Raw genomic sequence first — 22,562 nt, 5'->3', positions numbered from 1 at the left:
AGAGTAGAAAAGTCAGTGTTAAAAGTAATAAGTGAATGTAGATGATGATGGACTAAATTGTTTCCCCACAAATGCTCACACTGAAGCCCTCACCTCGTTCTCCTTCCCTGTCATGTAAAGATACAGTGAGAAGATGATTGTCTACAAGCCAGGAAGAGACTAGATCAGGAATACTGCATGATCTTGGACTATAATAAGTAAAATAAACCTCTCTTCTTTATAAATTACTGACCCCAGATATTTCTATAGGAACAGAAGATTGGTGGAACCATAAGTATAATATTGAACTGTAGTTTGGGGAGATTGTGCCATTTGTAGAAATTAAATGAAAAGAGTTGTTGGCGTCCCAAATTGCATGTGAATCAGTAATCACCTCTGATAAGTTTTGGAAAACTAAAGAAGGGGCTTTTATATGGGAAACCAGTATGGCAGATTGTCAGTTATGGCATGAGCCTTAGAACCTTGACATCATAGTGGCAAGTTGCCCTGACTACTAGAGAATCCTTGATGTTTCTGGATTTGTCTATAGTGCTCTAGCAAGACATATAGGCTGCTTCATTTTTGTGCCAAGGAGTGAAGAAAAAAGCTGTTCACATCCACCAAACAGCAGTCCAGGAGTTTTGAAGGTCATCCAAACCTGCACCACACAAGGTAGTATTTTCATACACTACTTGAGATCATCCCAACACACTGATAATCCCAGGAAATGCACTGACTTGCTTCCCCTACGTCATAGGAACCAATTCTTAACTTAAGCACTGATTTTATAAGAAGCTATCAGGTTCCTAATAAGTAGTGCTGCTGAGATCAAGAGAACCCCTTGTATTCTCAGAGGAGGTGCTTTCGTGGCTCCAGGAGAAACACGTTTCTGTAAATCTCTGAAAATGCCTGCCCTATTTATGAGTTTTATATTTTCTATAATCTGTTTGGTTCTGTCTAGTATGGTCACAGACTTCTGTTTGAACATAGTCAAAACACAACCAAATTATAGCAAAGAATGGTTTTGTCTTTGGAATCTTTTTGATGTGTCCAGCATTTTATGTTATTTAGCACTTCATTTTCCAAAAGGTCAATATTAAGTAAGGTGGAAATTAATTCATCATAAGCTTTAGTAATTTACATTTTCATGCTAATATAAAACTAACTAACTTGTAATTACTTCTTTACAAGTATTTTTGTTATTTTGTCTTACACATGTTTGTCCAAACATTGTCTTGGTTCTCATTTTGAAAATTGTATTTTAAATGGTTGATCAGTCAAACTATCCTACTCATCCAAGTGTTCCTTACTGAATGCAGCAAAATGGCTTGTGTAGAATGAATATTCACTGGTTTATTGACTGGAAATACCAAGTTTTAAAGATGTAAATTGGTTTAAAATATCAGGGAAAAATAGTTTTATCTTTTTCTTCTGTCAAACAATCCATGGTCATTGTTAATTCTGATGAACTAGCAGCAAATATTTATTGTGAACTCTACTGATTAAGAATTATTTGGGGGCTGGAACTATGGCATAGTTGGTAAAGCTGCCACTTGCAATGCTGGCATCCCATGTGAAATCCAGTTTGAGACCTGGCTGATTCACTCCCAATCCAGGTCCCTGCTAATCTGTCTGGGAATGCAGTAGAAGAAAGCCCAAGTGTTTGGTCCCCTGAACCCACATAGGGGATCCAAAAGGAGCTGGCTGTGGCCTGGCACAACCCCTGCAGTTGTAGCCATTTGAGGAGTGAACCATCAGTTGGAAGATCTCTCTCTCTCTCTCTCTCTCTCTCTCTCTCTCTCTCTCCCCCCATCCCCCATGTAACTCTGAATTCAAAATAAATAAATTTTTCAAAAAAGTTTTTGGTATCTTTCTTTGTTGCATCATGAACTTGTGAATAAACATTAGTTTTTTGGTTACATATTATAGTTTACTTATATGCTATCATTGGTATTAACATGGAAACTGAATTTTAATGGTCCATTGGCATAGAGTGTGTATGTAACGTATTTTAAATACTGTTTAAGGTTGCTTCAAGTATAGCTTTTTTGTATCTCTTGGGCCCGCCTTCTAGGGACTCGGTCCTGTTTTCTGCTCTTCTGGCTCTTATTCCCGTGTCAGCCTTCCTGTTGCATGAACAGTAGAATGGGTGTGCAGCTGATTCATTGGATCAGTCTGTGTTCTGTTTGTGGGATTTTGGGGTTGAAGAGCCTTCTTTCATTCTTTACTTTGTTCCTCTCAGTCCAAGCTGGAAGTGTTTCTGCTGATACAAAGAACTTTGTTCCTCCAGGGTTATGGGTATCAGTTGGATAGAAGACAGGAGCACCAGTCTCTGTTTCTGTCCTGCCCTCTGTATTTCTGTCTTTGGCCTGAGAGGGCTGAGAGGCAATGCCTTTAGCTTTTTAGAATCCCTCTGCTTGGCCTGAAGGGATCTGTGAGCCGCACTTTTCATCCTTTCTAACCTCGTGTGACTGAACATTCTTATTGCTTGATCTTTATGAAGCATTAGTAACAAGGTGTACAACCATACCCTTTTATCTGTGCCACATTCTCTGAAACATCCTCTTCAAAAATAATCACATCTTTTATGTCTGGATAGTCTGGGATTTCCCCAAGCCTTGAAACTCTGTCTCTTTTTGTTCAGTAACATTTCCTTCACTGTATCTTGCTCTTCTCAATTTCCCATAAGCAGCAAGAGTGAAAGAGGCCACCTTCTGAATATTTACTTGGGAATTTCTACTCCTTATATCCAAATTTGACATTGAAGAAGCCTACATTCCATATCACTACAGGAAGCAGTTCTTCTCAGGATTTCTGTTTTTTTTTTTTTTAATATTTATTTCTTTACCTGGGAGGAAGAGACACAGAGATATGTCTTCCATCTGCTGGTTCATTCCCAAATGGCCACAACAGCCAGAGCTGAGCTGATCCAAAACCAGGAGCCAGGAGATTCTTCTGGGTCTCCCATAGGTATGCAGGGACCTAAGCATGACCATCTTCTACTGCTTTCCCAGGCCATCAGCAGGGAGCTGGATCAGAAGTGGAGCAGCTGGGACTTGAACCGGTGCCCACAGGGGATGCCGGCTCTGCAGGAGGATGCTTAACCTACTATGCTGCATCAGCAGTCCCGGAGTTTCTATTTTCTAATAAGTGTTTCCCTTTGTCTGGTTTACAAGAACAAGTCTCTTCTTTTTCCCAGAAGTTCATGATGACCTAACATATTCTGTAAGTGAAATTGGTTATTTTTCTTATTTTTAAAATTTTTTTCCTTTAGTGCTTCTCAGTAACTTCTGAACCCTCACTAGCAGTATCCTTGATGCCAACAGTTCTCTAACAGGGTATTCAACACAATCTAGCCTATGCCCTACCATGATCCTCAAGTGATTTTTTTTGTGGCTACAATTACCAGAAACTTAGTGGCTTCAAGTCACAGGAATTCCTTGTTACAGTCCTGTATCTTATATGTTTAACAAGGCTTTTTCTGACTTTCTGCTTAGAATCCCCTAAGCCTTGTCAAGGGGTTGGCAGGCTGCATGCCTTATTGAAGACTCCAGGCCGACATCTACCTCTGAGCTCTCAGTCTGTGCCTGAATTCAGTTAGTTGTGGTTGAAGTACTTGGTTTGTTTGTTTGTTTGCTCACCACCTACCAGACAGCAGTGTTCCTGAAGACATTATTCATCCCGTCTGTATCAAATGGGAATTTTGCTCTTCATTAATGTGTAAGACCCCCTCAACTCAGGCTGGAGTCTGTGTTTTTTTTTTCTAAGTTGTGTTTGGCCTGTAGGGTACAGTATTTCAGTTTTAGCCAGAATCTACAGGAAAAATATCTGATTCAAATCTTAAGGGAAATTTGAAATAACCAATGCCTTAGACAATCTTATAAAAACCATGATTCCATGTGTTTTCACTTCCTCTAATCCAAGGTTATATATGCTTAGTCTGCTTTCTTAAGAAAAAAAATTGATGAAAAGCCATGTGCTTTTTTTATTCAGACCTCAAAAACATCTTTAAAATTTTTCTTTTTTTCTATTTTTTCCTCAAATACTTTTGAAGTAAGATACAGACAATAAATGAATGTGCGGTTCTCTAAAAAGTACTATCTTTAAAATACAGAATGTGGTTCATACCACATAGTCAACAATGAGAAGGAGACCAGTCAATCTACAGCTATTGGTTCCCTTTGATCATATGTGTCCAAGACCCTCCTTGGGCAAGCTGTGCTCAGGATACACCTTGTAAAATTTCATCTTATTTTCTACCCTATGCACTGAGGGGTAATAGATGTGAATGTTTTGTGCTTGACCCTGTAGCAGGTATAACAGGGATATTCTCAGGAGCATAGCTGCTCCCATCATATTTCAGAAACAAGCTAATAATGAGCATTGCTTGTTCATCTTTCTAGGAATAAGAACAACCTTAATACTAACCATCAAATTTCATCAAACAACCTGCAGTTGACTGACAATATAGTGAACTAAATGGAGGAAAGGATTAACACCTATGCCAAAATATTGCTTCTCTTGGATGGGCCTAGGATGAAACTCATGGCCACCTTCCAGTGAGTAATACAACTCAGTTTTGTGTGATTTTTTTAAACCTGGAAACCTTTTATTTAGGTGTGTTTACATAGATTAGCCATGGAAGGGCACAGTCAACTTATATTTTCTTTGACAGAGAGAAAATGTCGCTAAGTATCTCCCCGAACTTTCTGGAAGGGGAAGACATTGAAACTGATCATGTAATATGCTAATAATTCACATTTTGGTCTCCAATAAAGGCACTTGTAAAATGCCTTGTACTTCTTTCAAAAGGTTTTGTGAGCCAGTACATACAGAGGGCTAGTCTAATAGCTAGCACTTCAGGGGTAACTTCACTTGTTTTTCAGCAGAGGGTTTCCAAGGGAACTATATGGGCTATTTGGGGAGTATGTATTAAGGGACCATGGGAAAAAGATTGAGAGAGCAAAGCTCTAGGGCCTCTTTCCAATATTTTCCACCCTAAAGGTCTGGGTATTTTATCTTTTGCTAACTATGACAATAGATCTTTCTTCATCAGATATTATTAAATAATCCACTTAATTTGGAAAAATTTCTGTTGTACTATCAATTCAGCTTGCTAAAGAACTAGTATTGAATTTTATCAATTAAATTATACTGGATCTGGTGAGAGGAGAGAATGGGGAGTGGCTGCTTCAGGCACCCAGGGTTTGTTTGTGGGATATTGAAGATTCTGGATCAAACAAACCATGGGTTGTGAGAATTGTTGTGTCGCAGATTATCTTATTTTTGTCTGAAGAGAAGTAAGTATCCATATCAAAGGTTTGAGTCATCATATGTGAGTTAGTTTACCAATACCCATTTTGGGTCTGGCATGAGAAAGGGAATGGGGATCTCTATTCTGAACAACCTGAGCTGGCCTTCTTGTGTTCACAGGGAACGTGCAACACTACCCCTGCTCTGAGCAACCACACACCGAGTCTCACACATGCTTTGCACATTCTGATTCAGCACTCTACTTTCCTCTAGTTCTCATCCTACTCTAGCAAACTGTCTCAGGTTATTTTAAAATTGAGACAAATAAAATTTTCACGAAATTATTCTCTAATGCAACTGTTGGCTGAAAGAAATACAATGTTTATTGGGTAGAAACGCATTCCTGCAGCATACTCTCCCTGTCTCTTTTCCATAAGAGATTTCTCTAAACGTTTTCAAGTCCCATTTCTTAACTTCTTCACTATTTTGCGAGGGAAAGAAAATAGTTTTCTTTGGGAATATATAGAGACTTTGATGAGAGAATTGGTAAGACCCATATTTTTACGGAGGAGGAAGTGTGAGCACCACGTTAACCTGTTCTCTTGTGAACACATCCAAGGCAGTTACAACAATGCCCAGCATCTAGTGCGTTTGCTCTGCAAGTTCATCACTCTTGTGAAGAGTGGAAAGAGTAATTAGAATCTGGCCTTTATCCTATGCAAGTTGAGGACAATGAAGGTTCCACTCTCCTGATGAACCAGGTCTTGAGAAGCCATGGAAGTGGGGAGTGGAGAAAGGTTTGCAGGTAGAAATGGAACATGTGGCAGCCATGGCAGCAAAGCTTGTTTTCTTGCATGAATTAGCCATAGGAGGTCCATATGAGTCAGGCATGGCACTCTTTGGGATAGGCCCCAAAACAATGAAAATATAAACTCACACTCAACTTTGTGCACAATAATCCTAGCAGCATTCTTTACAATATCCATAAATAGCTAGTAATCGAATGTCTATTAACTGATGAGCAGCTTATAGAGGGTCTGGTGAGAGGAGAGAATGGGGAGTGGCTGCTCCAGGCACCCAGGGTTTGCTTGTGGGATACTGAAGATTCTGGAGCAAGACAATGTGGTTGTTGCAACAAACATCATAAATGGTCAGCTTTGTGTGTTTATTGCACATTTTGTGAAAGCAGTTAAGTGATAAGTACTTCAATGACTGAACCTTGAAACCTCTTCAGTTTGGATATTAAATGTGGCAGTTATATAGACGAGAGACTATTAGTCATTAGTATGAACTGATTTTCATCAAATGATCATATTAATAAAAATTATAACTTGGCCGGCGCCACGGCTCAACAGGCTAATCCTCCACCTTGCGGCGCCGGCACACCGGGTTCTAGTCCCGGTCGGGGCGCTGGATTCTGTCCCGGTTGCCCCTCATCCAGGCCAGCTCTCTGCTGTGGCCAGGGAGTGCAGTGGAGGATGGCCCAAGTGCTTGGGCCCTGCACCCCATGGGAGACCAGGAGAAGCACCTGGCTCCTGGCTTCGGATCAGCGCAGTGCGCCGGCCGCAGCACGCTGGCTGCGGTGGCCACGGCAAAGGAAGACCTTTCTCTCTGTCTCTCTCTCTCACTATCCACTCTGCCTGTAAAAAAAAAAAAAAAAAAAAAAATTATAACTTCTAAAAACTCATTGAACATATTATAACTCTGAATCTGTATGAAGAAGTAAATATGGCTATCATTTACAAGGGTTATTCTTGTCTCTGGTCCAACATGTTTATCCAAATGTCAATAATCTTCAATACAATTTAAAGTAAATTATAAGACTTTTTACTTTTGAATAGAATGTCAAGCTTAAATGCCCCCTGTGGTTCAACTTTACACCTTTTCACTTGTGGAAACTGAGGCTTACAATAGCTAAAACCATCTTCACATGTATGCTTACTGATTTCACCCTAAAGCTTCTATAAGTAAGATTCCCACCTGAGTAGTGAGGACTCTCTTAGTACTAGCAGTATTCTGTTCTTAATTTGAGTATTGGTTATGAGTGTGCTCAGAGGACAAAAACCTTGGTTATCTGTACAGTTATGTGCATTTCTTGATATGTATCATATTTTTCAATAAAATGTTTAAAAAGCAGCTAAAAATAATAGACCTGAAAAATAAAAAGCAAAGTCCCCAAATTTATACACAAGTTTTGTTTATCATTTTGGAGCCATAGATGCCACTCTCATCTTTTCCTTCTCTCCAACCTGTGGGTTGGAGATAGCAGTATTCTCAACATGTATTAAATCCTTATAACTGTAGGTCACTCTGTGGAATATCAAAGAAACTGCCACATCCATACCTGAGAAGGTGCCAGGCCCTCCAGTCTAAGGAAGAGTATTTTATGGAGTGCACCTGCTACCCAAACTGCTCATCATGGAGCCAGTTACTTTTTCTGGGCCATGCCTTGATTTCTTGCGAATCTTTCCAACTCATGTTTTGATCTTGCTAAATCCATCTATATGATGTGCATTGAGAATATTAGCAGCATGGATTGATTTGAAATATTAGTTATCTATTTTGAATTATTGAATTTGATTAGGTACATCAGTCGAGCCCAAGAGGAAGATCAGCCCAAAGGCATTCTTCTCCATGTTTTTGCTGTGGACATCAGCAACAGTACCACAGTAAGTGTTTTTAGAAGTAGGGTATGGTGGGAAGAATCACTATGTTTCTAAATCTGTATATATGAAATGCATGAAATTTGTATACCTTTTATAAATTTTTTAAGGTTCATGAAAATTCAAATTATAAAAAATTGTGCATGGATTTCAAAATTTTTGCACCAAACTATACCTATTGTTTAATTTCTTTTTACAATGTCTTTAAAAATACACTTTATTGCGATTTCACACTACCCTAAAATACAAATAATTATTGTTAATTAAAAATAAAAAAGTTTTTGTTATTTTATTGCCAAAAAAAGAAATCAAAACTAAACTTAATTTCCTGATTTGGACAGGATAAAGGGTGATAGAGACAGAGACACAGATAAATGCAGATATAGGGAGTGAGGGAAAGACATAACAGAAAGAGAAAGAAAGCCAAGGTTTAGGAAATACAATATGGAAATGCATTTTCACATGCATGTGTTCAGTTTTATATACAAAAAGAAAACACTCAGCAATGCAAAGCAAGAGGAACCCATGTTAACTGTAATGCTTAAGATTAGAAGGGCTTCGTTTTGTGAAATGGCCATAAAATAGAGTGATTTTTTTAATTAAGTGGTTTTTACGAGCTAGTATTTTTAACAAATTTAATGTGTCCACTCAATTGACATTACTTTTAGAGTGTTTTTACTAATTCCAGTTTCAATGGCTTTTTACAATTATTTTTATTTGAAGACAACTGTGAGCATCTATAAAAGTAAAAATTAGTATAATGAATACTATATACCATATACACTTTGCCAAGATTTGCAAGCTTGGTGTCGTTATCCCCCATTGGCCTTACTGGTTATTTTCTCTGTTACACTGTCTATATAGGTGTATGCATAAGCCTAGTTTCAAAAGCCAGCTCTCTATGCTGTCAACTTTTATCTTTTTAAAAATAATTTATTTTTGAAGGTCATATTTACAGAGAGAGAACTTCTATCTGCTGGCTTACACCCCAGATGGCTGCAAAAGCCAGAGCTGGGCCAGGCCAAAGCCAGGAGCCAGGAGCCATAAGTTTTATCCTGGTCTTCACACGGGTGGCAGGGGCCCAGACACTTGGGATATCATCTGCTGCTTCTCGCATGCCAAGAGCAGGGAGCTGGATTGCAAGTGGAGCAGCAGGGACATGGACGATTGTCTATATGTGATGACAGTGTGTCAGGCAAAAGCTTTTCCTGCTACACCATGATTCCAGTCCCATGGCACCCTTTATCTCAAATGCTGCAAATATAATATTTTTGTGAAATTTATTTTAAACACTTATCAAACAGAGAGGAGCCATATATTTCTTTAGTTTTAATGATTTGGGATATATTTTAAAATTATATGCATGAAGTTAAATATCTTTTCCTTTAATTAATGTTTCTGTTTTCCTGCTGGACTATGGCCTTCATATTTTTGTTTATTGAACTTTTTATTTAAAGAAGTCAATAAGCCTTTGACTATAATGAAAATTATATGTTCCCAAAGCAAAATAAGTGCATATTTCCAAAAATCAGGGTATTTCCTTGCGTAGGAACCATTTCTTTCTCATGTGTACACTGAACATTGGGAGTATGTTGTAATCTACACTTCATGTTCCACTTCTGCTGGTTTGCCCGTGGATGCCCACTTTCTGAGACAGTATCTTCTCCAGGGTCAGGTTTTACATTGAGTTGGTATATCAGATACAGAAGACTCAGGCAGAGTCTTTCTTTCTATGGAATGCGAGGAACTGAACTGGGAGGGATGATGCTTTGGGGAGAGCCATATCTGTGTCTGTCTACGTCCTTGTTTCTATTTTAGAATATTCTATTTTAGAATAGCTTTGATTGTGTAAACTGCTTTCTGAAAGTGCAGTGTAGCAGCTAAGACATTCATAAGCGTGGCCATGATATTTCAGATACTTTGTGCTACTTTGTTCTTTACCACAGTCCCAGGTCACACAGGTTGTGAGAGGTAAAAATGGTGTTAAAATTATTTTGTAGCAAATAGCAAATAGATGCCTTTTCCAACCTGTTTTCAACTGCCAGATGCATTGCTTGAAGGAGATGAGTGTAAAGTTTTCCTGAATGGGAGTACATTTTCTGTCTGCCTGCTTTCCTGTCAGTTGTGGCAAGTGGTTATATTATGAAATTTTGAAGAAAAATCATCTTGAAATTTTTAATATCAATATATCAATATTGATATATTGATATATAATATTTTAATATCAATATATCAATATATCAAATTGATATATAAATAACTTATGTAAAATAAATAATGCTTTCCTTCATTTCTGAAAATCAGTTTCCTTCTGATGCTGTTTTATTTCAACTTACTGAAACTTAGCTTGCCATTTCTTTTCATTAAATTCTCATACCAATAAATTGAAAAGTCTGTATTTCAATTTTACTTCAGAAAGATATTTTTGCTCAAATAAGGAAATATTTCCATTCAGCACAGTAAAGACATTCCACTCACTTCCGATTCCACTCACTTCCTAATGGGTATCAGTATCATCTACCTCTGTGGTTTTTGCTTTTTTCTCCACTGCTTTTGAGATTTTTTTCATTTTTAACTTTCAAGAACTTGAGTAAACATGTGGTTTTCTTGGAGTCTATTCTATTTGAAATGTTTTGAACTTCTATCTGTAAGCCTTTGTTTTTGACACACTTTGAAAAATTTCAGCTCTTGTTATTAAGTAAATTGAAAATATGTTACTCAAACTTTTCCTTCCCCATTTTCTTTTCTGTCATTCTGGAATTCCAGTTTCATAGATATTACACCTTTTAGGTTTTATATATTTCCTCAAGGCTGTGTTACTATTCTGGATTTGTTTGCTTCTTTAGACAGGATACAGTTTCTTGATTTATTTTCAGAGTCACTGACTATTCCATTTATCACATCAGTCATGCCTTTAAGCTGAACCACTAAATTTTTCTTTCATATATTCAGATTTAAAAATTTCATTTTAAAAGTTTTTTCTATTTCTGTTATCAGATTTTCTATTTCTAGCATATTTCCTTATTTCAAAGGGCAGCATAATAATAACTGCAGCTGTGCCATAACTTGAGCATCTCTATTGTCTCCTAATTGTTTCTAAACTCCAGAACTAGCCACATTTTCCTGGGTCTTCGTTTGTCAACATCATCTCACAATTACACTTTCGCTAACTATTGCCTGATTTACTTTTAAAATGCTGTCTACTAGCAAAAAGCTGACTCTGCTTGAATTTATGTGTTTGTCCAGAAGGAAAACAGGATCAGGAAGAAATGAATATATCCTTAATAATTCTTTTTAAATTTCATACTACCTGAATGTCTTGAAAACATGTAATACAAAACCACAGAAATTAGAAAACAATTATTAGCATTTTAAGAGTGATTCTTTTTTTAAATTTATAGGAGGATTTTAAAATTCTGTGGAAGGACTTTCTGATATCTGATAAAACAAGGAAATCTTTCAATGAAAGCTAAAACTAAAACCTAGTGTTTGACCTTCCAAGATATTTTATGTTAAGTACCCCTGATATTCCTGATTTGGGTGACTTAAGTATTACTGTTGGTTGCGGAGGCACTTTCACAATACCCAGGACTACAAGTAACAGAATGTGAAATTTAAAAATTTAGAGCATCTTCTTTCAGAAAAATTTGATTAACAGCTTTCAAGAACATTTGCTAAGTCAAGCAGTTAGATCATAATAAAAATTCAATGCAAATGAAAGTAATGAATTAAAACAGGATTACTCTAAGGGGGGCATACAATGTTGGACCCCTTCTTTCAATACTGGCATCCCATATGGGTGCCAGTTTGAGCCCCAGATGCTCCACTTCTCATCCAGCTTCCTACCTAATGCCTCTGTGAAAGCAGCAGCAGATGGGCCACTGCACCTGTGCTGGAGACCCGGAAGAAGCTTAGAGTTCCTGGCTTCAGCCTGGCCATACTGGGAATGAACCAATGGATGGTGGATCTCTTTTTCTCTCCCTCTCCCTGTATTTCTATCTTTCAATTAAATAAAATAAATATTTTTTGATTTTTTTAAACTTTTATTTAGTAAATATAAATTTCCAAAGTACAGTTTATGTATTACAATGGCTTTTTCCCCCCATAACATCTCTCCCACCTGCAACCCTCCCATCTCCCGCTCCCTCTCCCATTCCATTCACATCAAGATTCATTTTCGATTCTCTTTATATACAGGAGATCAATTTAGCATAGATTAAGTAAAGATTTCATCCGTTTGCACCCACATAGAACATAAAGTGTAAAATACTGTTTCAGTACTAGTTATAGCACTAATTCACATTGGACAACACATTAAGGACAGAGATCCTACATGAGGAGTAAGTACACAGTGACTCCTGTTGTTGACTTAACAATTTGACACTCTTGTTTATGGCGTCAGTAATCACCCTAGGCTCTAGTCATGAGTTGCCAAGGCTATGGAAGGCTTTTGAGTTCGCTGACTCTGATCATATTTTGACAAGGTCATAGTCAAAGTGTAGGTTCTGTCCTCCCTTCAGAGAAAGGTACCTCCTTCTTTGATGGCCCGTTCTTTCCACTGGGATCTCACTCACAGAGGTCTTTCATTTAGGTAATTTTTTATTTTTTGCCAGAGTGTCTTGGCTTTCCATGCCTGAAATACTCTCATGGGCTCTTCAGCCAGATCCGAATGCTTTAAGGGCTGATTCCAAGGCCAGAGTGCTGTTTAGGACATCTGCCATTCTATGAGTCTGCTGTGTATCCCGCTTCCCATGTTGGATCGTTCTCTCCCTTTTTCATTCTATCGGTTAGTATTAGCAGACACTAGTCTCGTTTATGTGATATCTTTGACTCTTAGACCTATCATTATGATCAAATTGTGAACAGAAATTGATCACTGGGACTAGTGAGATGGCATTGGTACATGCCACCTTGATGGGATTGAATTGGAATCCCCTGGCACATTTCTAACGCCACCATTTGGGGCAAGTCAGCTTGAGCATGTCCCAAATTGTACATCTCTCTCTCTTATTCCCACTTTTATATTTAACAGGGATCACTTTTCAGTTAAGTTTCAACACTTAAGAATAATTGTGTGTTAATTACAGAGTTCTACCAATAGTATTAAGTAGAACAAAAAAAGTACTAAAAGGGATAAAGTATTCAATTGTACATCAACAGTCAGGACAAGGGCTGATCAAATATTCTTTTTTAACTTTTATTTAATGAATATAAATTTCCACATAACAGCTTATGGATTACAATGGCTTCCCCCCCCCCAAAACTTCCCTCCCACCCGCAACCCTCCCCTTTCCCGCTCCCTCCCCCCTTCCATTCACATCAAGATTCATTTTCAATTCTCTTTATATACAGAAGATCAATTTAGTATACATTAAGTAAAGATTTCAACAGTTTGCACCCACATAGAAACACAAAGTGAAAAATACTGTTTGAGTACTAGTTATAGCATTAAATCTCAATGTACAGCACATTAAGGACAGAGATCCTGAATGAGGAGTAAGTGCACAGTGACTCCTGTTGTTGACTTAACAATTGACACTCTTGTTTATGGCATCAGTAATCACCCTAGGCTCTTGTCATGAGCTGCCAAGGCTATGGAAGCCCCCTGAGTTCACTGACTCTCATCATATTTAGACAAGGCCATGGTCAAAGTGGAAGCTCTCTCCTCCCTTCAGAGAAAGGTACCTCCTTCTTTGATGACCTGTTCTTTCCACTGGGATCTCACTCGCGGAGATCTTTCATTTAGGTCTTTTTTTTTCTTTTTTCTTTTCTTTTCTTTTCTTTTTTTTTTTTTTCCCCAGAGTGTCTTGGCTTTCCATGCCTGAAATACTCTCATGGGCTTTTCAGCCGGATCTGCATGCCTTCAGGGCTGATTTTGAGGCCAGAGTGCTGTTTTGGACATCTGCCATTCTATGGGTCTGCTGTGTATCTCACTTCCCATGTTGGATCATTCTCTCCCTTTTTTATTCTGTCAGTTAGTATTTGCAGACACTAGTCTTGTTTATGTGCTCCCTTTGGCTCTTAGTACTATCATTATGATCAATTGTGAACAGAAATTGATCACTTGGACTAGTGAGATGCATTGGTACATGCCACCTTGATGGGATTGAATTGGAATCCCCTGGTATGTTTCTAACTCTACTGTTTGAGGTAAGTCATCTTGAGCACGTCCCGAATTGCACATCTCTTCCCTCTCTTATTCCCACTCTTATATTTAACAGCGATCACTTTTCAGTTAAGTTTCAGCACTTAAGAAGAATTGTGTATTGATTACAGTATTCAACCAAAAGTATTAATAGAACAAACAAAAAAATACTAAGAGGGATAACGTATTAAGTTGTTCATCAACAGTCAGGGCAAGGGCTGATCAAATATTCTTATCATAAATTTTTTGAAATCCGTATCTTGCATTTCTTCTATCTCATCATCTTCATAATCTTGGCTTGGGGTGTCTTGTTCATTTGTGGGCGTCATAATGTCTTCCTTGTTGTTGTTTCCTCAGTTTCTGTGTTTGTCGCTTGGCGTTGTGGAGATATTCTTTGGATTCTTCTTCCCTCGCGGTGGTGTTTTTTTTCTTGTTATACTATGACTGTATTACGTGGACTGTCTGCTTTTGATGGAGCCTTAGAGGCTTGAGATGGGTGTGGCCAGAGTTCTGTTTGGTTCTTCAGGGTTAAGGGTGTGCCAAAGGTGACACACCCAGGTTAGTCGTGGTAAATCTCTCTCTCTCTCTTTTATTCAGAAGAGAAGTAATCCCACACAGCTGAGCAGAAATGAAGGTAGTCAGCTTCCGATCTCTGGCTCCTGTGGGTATAACATTTGCCTGCTCTTTCCCAAGGACCACACAAAGAATCTGTTCTGCCCTCAGTGTGGGCTCAAATTCCCCTGCTGTCTCCCACCGGTTTGCCAAGGTTACCGAATTGTAGCGTCTCTGGAGAGTACTCACGTGAACTCTGTGAGTGTTCTCACCTACCATCTCTTTTTTCACAGTCTCAGTTCATTAGCTCCACACATTCACTAGGTCCTAACCTCCTGTTATTTCACCACCCCCAGAGTCAGGTTTTCCTGCTTGAATGAGGGCAGGCACAGCCCTGAGGTCACGCAGCTTTTATGTATGTCCAAAATGGCACCTGCTCTTTGTCTTGCTCGCCTTTGAGAGGTGAGGAGAGAGAGAGAGACTCGTGTCTATATCGGTCCCTTTTTTTATTTCCTCTCTCCTCTAGTTAGCCTGGTGAACTTTCCCCCACAGGGCTTCAAGCTTCGTTCCCTCTAGGCTCCTCCTTCTGGTTTCCCTCCGGTGTCTCGGGCTACTGAGGTTCGGCTCACTTCACATTCCAGTGCTGGTGCATAGATTCTGGGGTTGGCTCCCGCGCCCTCCACGCAGGTCCACTGTGAATCACTATTTCCAGAAGAGTTTCCTCTGCTGTTTCTTCCCCAACTCTTCCTTGAACCTGCAGTATCTCCACTTTTATTAAACTGTCTCTTCCTGGACTATCAGTGTGCTCCCTTCATATTCTGCCATCTTGCCCCTGTGTCACTAAAATAAATATTAAAATTGATTTCCCTTCCTTTCTCTGAAGGGAGGAGAGAACTTCCACTTTGACTATGACCTTGTCTAAACAAGATAAGAGTCGGTGAACTCAAAAGGCTTCCATAGCCTTGGAAACTCATGACTGGAGCATAGGGAGATTACTGATGCCATAAACAGGAGTGTCAATTTGTAAAGTCAACAACAGGAGTCACTGTGCACTTACTCCTCATTCAGGATCTCTGTCCTTAATGTGCTGTACATTGTGATTTAATGCTATAATGAGTACTCAAACAGCATTTTTCACTTTGTGTTTCTATGTGGGTGCAAACTGTTGAAATCTTTACTAAATGTATACTAAATTGATCTTCTGTATATAAAGAAAATTGAAAATGAATCTTGATAAGAATGGAAGGGGAGAGAGAGTGGGAAAGGGGAGGGTTGCGGGTGGGAGGGAAGTCATTGGGGGGGGAGCCAATGTAATCCATAAGCTGTACTGTGGAAATCTATATTCGTTAAATAAAAGTTAAAAAAATTGATTTCCCTTTAAGTTTGTTTCAGTGCAATTGCTAAGACCTGTGACTGTCCACTCATGCTGTTTATTTGTCCTCTTTAAGCTTTTTATTTTCTCAGAGGATCTCAGATCCAGACCTCATTGTGGATCTCTCTGATGTTGTTACAATTTCTTAGTTACATGTTGTCTCATTTGAAACTCTACCTTTTGTGGTTCAGATAGTTCGGTAGATCTATTTCAAATCCTCTTCAGCCCTATTAGGTGATTTTCTGCAAATTGTCCCTATTTTTATGAAGCAGCCTATGAGTGTGAGGGATGGAGGGAACTATTTTCTTGTTCACCGACAGCATTGCAAATGGATGCTAAACTTCTGAAAAGCTCAGTTTTGAATCCTACATTTCATTGTCTCAGTATATGTCCATGATAACCTAAGTGGGTTTGGTGCCTGACTCTCTAGGGATTCCTGAGTTGCTAATTTCCAGCTCATTCCACTGTGGTCTGAGAAGCTGCATGGTATGATTCTAATTCTTTTGAATTTGCTGAGACTTGTTTTATGGCCTACTATGTGGTTAATCCTAGAGTAGGTTCCATGCACTGCTGAGAAGAATGTAAAGTCTTTAAATGTAGGATTGAAAGTTCTGTAGATATGTATTAGATACATTTGGGCTATAGTGTTGATTAAATCTGCTGTTTCCTTGTTGATCTTCTGTCTGGTTGATCTGTCCATTTCTGAGAGAGGAGTATTTAAGTCCCCCAATACTATTGTATTGGATTTTTACCATGTCTTCTTAATGAAAGCCCAGTTTTCAAAATAAAATTCACATTAAGCTTTTGAAAACTGTTACAGAAGTCTACGACAGTAAGCAAATATTTGAGTTACAATGAATGAAAATGAAATGAAATGAATGAAAAAATGCACAAAATTTCCAACATAAGGGAATATACTGAATGGCGTGAGGTTGCCCATTAGGATAGGAACACATTCCTCAATCTTCTTCTTATGTTGAACAGTAGGATATTTAGATAGCATAAAAGTGGAAGCACTGGTTATTGTGAAGAGCTTCTCTCAAGAGTACCTGTAGTTAGTCAGAAGGCCCCATCTCCAGATTCCATGTGGATGTGAATGCCTGTGTTTTTAGCTCATTTGATTCAGGACCTTTCAAATGCTTAAAAGCATTGTTCTTAAAAATTCCCCAAGATGCCCCAACTGTAAGCACATGGATAGGAGGTGTATAGAGTAAATATTGTCTGGTATTCCCTTAATTTTAATTGTGGATGAGACTATTTGATCATGTACATGCATTTAGACTTGATGAAGTTATTGGTGATTGAATTTTGCTTTTCTGGGAACATGGATCACCATGCAATATTCTTCTCTTTATTTTCTATCACTGGTAAACATAATTTCTTTGAAGATTTTGAGGAAGTAAAGGCATAACTCTGAAATAATCAAGCAAACTGTAAATGTTTATTTGTTTTCAAGAAATAGTCTGACTTGGGGTAAATTATTACCAGACTATCAGTTTGCACTGGTTTGCTATGCCACAAAAACAAGTTCCATACAACAGGACAAGCCTTGTTCCCAATCCCCAACACTGCCCACCAAAGTCTCCTTTAAGCTTCTAATTTCATTCAGAAGAGTCGTTTCTGCATGTGCGAATCACTGTAAAATTAAAGGCCCACCTTCAAGGTAGGTGACAGCTTGTATAGCTGTGAAGAAAGTGAAAGTAAACAGAATCTTTCAGCAGAATGTTTTCTTTGTAATTTCTCCAATATGTATTTGCCGACAAGTTAATGTGGCTTATTTTTCCATCTTTTTAAGGTTTTTCTGCAAGCTAACAAAGAAAGTATATTTGTGACCAGTCTCTGGGATCAGGGGCTTGGTGTTCTTGCTGATGCAAATGAGGATAAAGAAGTAACTACAATCCAAAGGTGACGATGTGATAATTTCTCTACTCTGGGCATGTCTGGAATATACAACCAACATTTTCTTACAGAACTATTAGCTTCTGTGTTGGAGCCTTATCCAGTAAAGCATTAACCAACATGAAATTGTTGATTTTGTCACACACATGGTAGCCAGTTTCAATGGACATACAGGATTACCACTGTCATCAGTGAGGAAATCCATGAGTCAAAGAGATGCTATTAAACCAAATTACCCAATTATCAATACTAACATTGTCACAAAGTTACCTAAGCAGATAAGGCTACATGTGATCAAGGAATTGAATTCAGTGACTGATTTTTCCATGCATTAATGCCTGCGGTGAGTCTGTCAGATAATAGGCTTTTGCCATGAGGCAGCATTCCTGTCTTATTTTCCCATTCAATTAAAGTGTCATTTAATTTCAGTGAGCTTGGCCGGCGCCGTGGCTCAATAGGCTAATCCTCCACCTTGCGGCGCCGGCACACCGGGTTCTAGTCCCGGTTGGGGCGCCGGATTCTGTCCCGGTTGCCCCTCTTCCAGGCCAGCTCTCTGCTATGGCCAGGGAGTGCAGTGGAGGATGGCCCAGGTGCTTGGGCCCTGCACCCCATGGGAGACCAGGAAAAGCACCTGGCTCCTGGCTCCTGCCAGGATCAGCGTGGTGCGCCGGCTGCAGCGGCGGCCATTGGAGGGTGAACCAACGGCAAAGGAAGACCTTTCTCTCTGCGTCTCTCTCTCTCACTATCCACTCTGCCTGTAAAAAAAAAAAAAAAAAAAAAAAAAAAAAAAAAAAAAAAAATTTCAGTGAGCTTGTAGTTGAGCATGTTCAGGGATGCAAAAAGTGTTTGTAGTATACTTCTGTTAATTTAGATATGAGAAGTTGCCAAAATTAGAATATATGGTTGGGGTTTCAACAAATTTGCAGGCAATGTTTGTAAGACACATTGTTGCATTTCCCTGTATTTGCACTGGGTTGTGTCAATGGAATTAAAAATATTCTGTTGTCTATCTGTACATACTGTTTCCTTGTCAAATGTCCTGCTTTAAGATTGTATTTTCTATCTACAGACTCTCAAGACACTTTCCAAAAGCCAGTGATATGTTGTGGTACATGTTGGGGTTCTTTCCCAAAATTTTTCAACATTCCTCATTACATCCAAAGACAACTTTGAACTCACCATTGTGCGTTGTTCCAAGCATGCTTTCCCATTGGCCATCAACTTCCAGAATCTCATCACTGGAAGAGAACCAGGAGGTAATAGGATGCTTTATTTTTGTACTCTGAGGAGCAGAATGCCTTTTGGAAAATGTAATTCAGGGTATGAATTATTTTTTCATTATTTATTTGAAATGCAGAGTTACAGAGAGAGGTAGAGACAAAGAGAGAGGTCTTCCATCTGCTAGTTCACTCCCCAGATGGCCACAATAGCTGGTGCTGAGCTGATCCGAAACCAGGAGCTTCTTCCAGGTCTCCCACATGGGTACAGGGGCCCAAGCACTTGGGCCATCTTCTACTGCTTCCCCAGGCGATAGCAGAGAGCTGGATTGGAAGAGGAGCAGCCAGGACTAGAACCAGCTCCCATGTGGGATGCCAGCACTTCAGACCAGGTTGTTAACCCTCTGCGCCACAGCCCCGGCCCCCAGGAAATGAATTCTGATGGGCAAAATTATAGAGCAAAAAAATAATAAAACTTTGGAGTGTTGGCTGGCGCCGCAGCTCCCTAGGCTAATCCTCAGCCTTGCGGCACCGGCATACCAGGTTCTAGTCCCGGTCAGAGCGCCGGATTCTGTCCCGGTTGCCCCTCTTCCAGGCCAGCTCTCTGCTGTGGCCAGGGAGTGCAGTGGAGGATGGCCCAGGTCCTTGGGCCCTGCACCCCATGGGAGACCAGGAGAAGCACCTGGCTCCTGCCATCCGATCAGCCCGGTACGCTGGCCGTGGTGGCCATTGGAGGGTGAACCAATGGCAAAGGAAGACCTTTCTCTCTGTCTCTCTCTCTCACTGTCCACTCTGCCTGTCAAAATAAAAATAAATAAATAAATAAACCAAAAAAAACCCACTTTGGAGTGTCAAGGTTATTTATTCTATTCTGGAAGTTATGGAACTGTGGGTTCTAAGCAGAGAATTGATAATATTGAGACACTTCTTTCCAATCCAGGAGATAACTCACTGATGTGATTAAACCACAGAGAGAGAAGCAGCTCATGTTATATAACCTGGAATCTGGTCTTCGTAATTGGGCAAACCGATGTGCAACTCTGGCTGCCATCATTGAGGGTTGTGGGAAATTGGACAAGGTTTCCACACCAGAATTTCCTCTGCTGAGCAGTGGTACTGGTGATAATGACCATCTCCTGAGTTCACTATTGACTTCCTGGTTGGCGTGAGCTAGATGAGCACATGTAGCTCCACACAGTGACTTCCTCTGCTGTCGCTCCCCCTCTTCGTGGAGGAACGACACAGGACCCTGCGCTGTTCTTTCGTCTGCTCGGCCCTCCCCGGGTTTGCTGCTGGTTCTTCCCGGGTTGGCTACTATCCCTTCCACCTCCGTGGAAGGGCAGTTCCCCCTAGCCACATTCCCCACTTCCGCAGGGGAGCGGCACACCGCCGGCCGGCTCTTCTCGGGGGCTGCACAGGTGTTCCCTCAGATGTTCCCCATAGATGTTCCCGGTGCATGCCGTCTCTCTCCTTTATAGTCCTCCTCCGCCAATCCTAACTCGGCTGCCCACATGCTGAGTACGCTGCTCTCCAATCAGGAGCAAGTCCTACAGTTTATTGGTTGAACTGGAGGCAGCTGTGCGGAAGCTGTTTACTTCTCTCCCAGCGCCATATTGTGGGAGAGCAGATGCATAGAATAAGTCTTAATTCCAGTAACTCAGTCTAGTCCGGTTTGCTCCCCACACTCTGCCATTTGTGGCACATTCAGACACATGCCCATCTATCCTTTCATTTTGGCTACTGCAATCTGAAAATGAGCTGAAATTCCCAGAGCATTCTAGTGGAACTGCAGCATTCCAGATCAATCATAGCTCTTCCCCAAGATCCTCCGGTATGTAAGGCTGGGTTGAGGTACAACAATCCTGCTAGCAGCTGCAGCTAAACTAGCAGACTTTATCCCACAGCTGGTTCCTTTCTTTCCAAGGGACTCGCCCAGAGTCTCTGCTTCCCACGTTTAAGACACCTCACTTCTCACAACTGGTTCCTTTCTTTCCAAGGGACTCGCCCAGAGTCTCTGCTTCCCACGTTTAAGACACCTCACTCGATAAGTGCACTTCACACGGCTTTGTCTGTTGGGTGGTTTACAAAACTTAGATGATAGTGTGCATCCTAACCCAAAACATCCCATAAAGGTTAATTGAAAATTATAACTTTACTGATGAATTTAGTGACATCTAAAGATTATTGACTGAGCTAGGCCACAGTCTGTAAGTCTTCTGATGAGAAGTATTTTAAGATGAGTTAGAGGCCGGTGCCATGGCTCAATAGGCTAATCCTCCACCTGCGGCGCCAGCACACCAGGTTCTGGTCCCGGTTGGGGCACCGGATTCTGTCTCGGTTGCCCCTCTTCCAGGCCAGCTCTCTGCTGTGGCCCAGGAGTGCAGTGGAGGATGGCCCAGGTCCTTGTGCCCTGCACCCACATGGGAGACCAGGAGAGGCACCTGGCTCCTGGCTTCAGATCAGCGCTGGCCACAGCGGCCACTGGGGGATGAACCAACAGAAAAGGAAGACCTTTCTCTCTGTCTGTCTCTCTCTCTCACTGTCCACTCTGCCTGTCAAAAAAAAAAAAAGATGAGTTAGAAAATATTCTTGCAGCTATCATTGTTTATGTGGAAAGCTGAAGCACTTTTTTTATCAATTCAAGTTTTGAAAAATCCTGCTTTTTTATATTTCTGTAATGTCCAAATTTATTTATCACATGATTTATAACTATACCAAATTTAAAAGACAACCCTGTTTTCCCTCTTTTTCATGTCACAGATTTCTCTTGTTGATTCTCCTATCAAAAATTGCCTCTGCATACACAGAGATGACATCGTTGCGTGCCAGATGGAGAGCAGCCTGATTTCTCCCACCAGCTTTGGGAAGAGCCCCTTCAATTCTGACACCACAAAGCATGAACACAGCTTTGGTAAGAGCTCCGTGATTGTGACCACAGTGAGAGCATGGCAGGTCCGCAGTTAAATTTCTCTGGCTGTGGTGAGAAATAAACAACAAGGTCCCCAGAGATCGTGGGTGGTACTTAGACAGTGTCTGTCCTGGTTCCCAGGGCCAATCCCAAGGACAAGAGTGCATCGCCCATAGCTGTGTCTGCTCTGTCCCAAAGCCAGAACAGACCAGGAATGGTTTCCTATTGTCTTGTGAATGAAGAGAAGATACCATGAATTCTTTGACCTAATATAGTTCCTGATGCAAATTATAACTGCATGAAAGACATCATGTGATAATACTTCGGAAACACGTTTTAACTAAATTTAAGCAGATCCCATATGTGTAAGGGTACCTCACAGATTTTTGTGGCAACACAGAATTACAATAGCATTTTATTTCAGTGCTAAGGAATTCAAAGTAATGCATCCTCCCTTTATCCCAGGCATACATACACAGAATGGAAAATTGTTTTGGCATCAATTTAAAGTAATACTTTCAGTATTTCATTCTCCACAAGATTGTTGTCAGACATTTAATAAGTGTGTTAGTGT

General features: G+C 40.1%; 1 protein-coding gene across 5 annotated transcripts in view; it reads left to right on the top strand.

The window, feature by feature from the left end:
• The window catches only part of LOC103347436 (uncharacterized), an 81,479-nt gene that overhangs the window by 8,639 nt on the left and 50,278 nt on the right, over nucleotides 1-22,562 (top strand). For 3 of the 5 annotated variants that reach the window (XM_070064225.1, XM_070064228.1, XM_070064229.1), the window contains exons 1-6: nucleotides 495-651; nucleotides 4,383-4,538; nucleotides 7,817-7,901; nucleotides 17,760-17,869; nucleotides 18,933-19,119; nucleotides 21,841-21,991. In XM_070064225.1, coding sequence (XP_069920326.1) covers nucleotides 4,459-4,538; nucleotides 7,817-7,901; nucleotides 17,760-17,869; nucleotides 18,933-19,119; nucleotides 21,841-21,991 — 613 coding nt within the window. In that variant the 5' untranslated portion in view covers nucleotides 495-651; nucleotides 4,383-4,458. Of the gene's footprint in view, nucleotides 1-494; nucleotides 652-3,610; nucleotides 3,700-4,382; nucleotides 4,539-7,816; nucleotides 7,902-17,759; nucleotides 17,870-18,932; nucleotides 19,120-21,840; nucleotides 21,992-22,562 lie in introns of those variants that run through there. The other 2 variants (XM_070064226.1, XM_070064227.1) reach the window with 2 other exon arrangements.

Source organism: Oryctolagus cuniculus, chromosome 19 (assembly GCF_964237555.1).
Source record: "Oryctolagus cuniculus chromosome 19, mOryCun1.1, whole genome shotgun sequence".
NCBI lineage: Eukaryota > Metazoa > Chordata > Mammalia > Lagomorpha > Leporidae > Oryctolagus > Oryctolagus cuniculus.
This window is presented reverse-complemented; position numbering and strand designations above follow the sequence as displayed.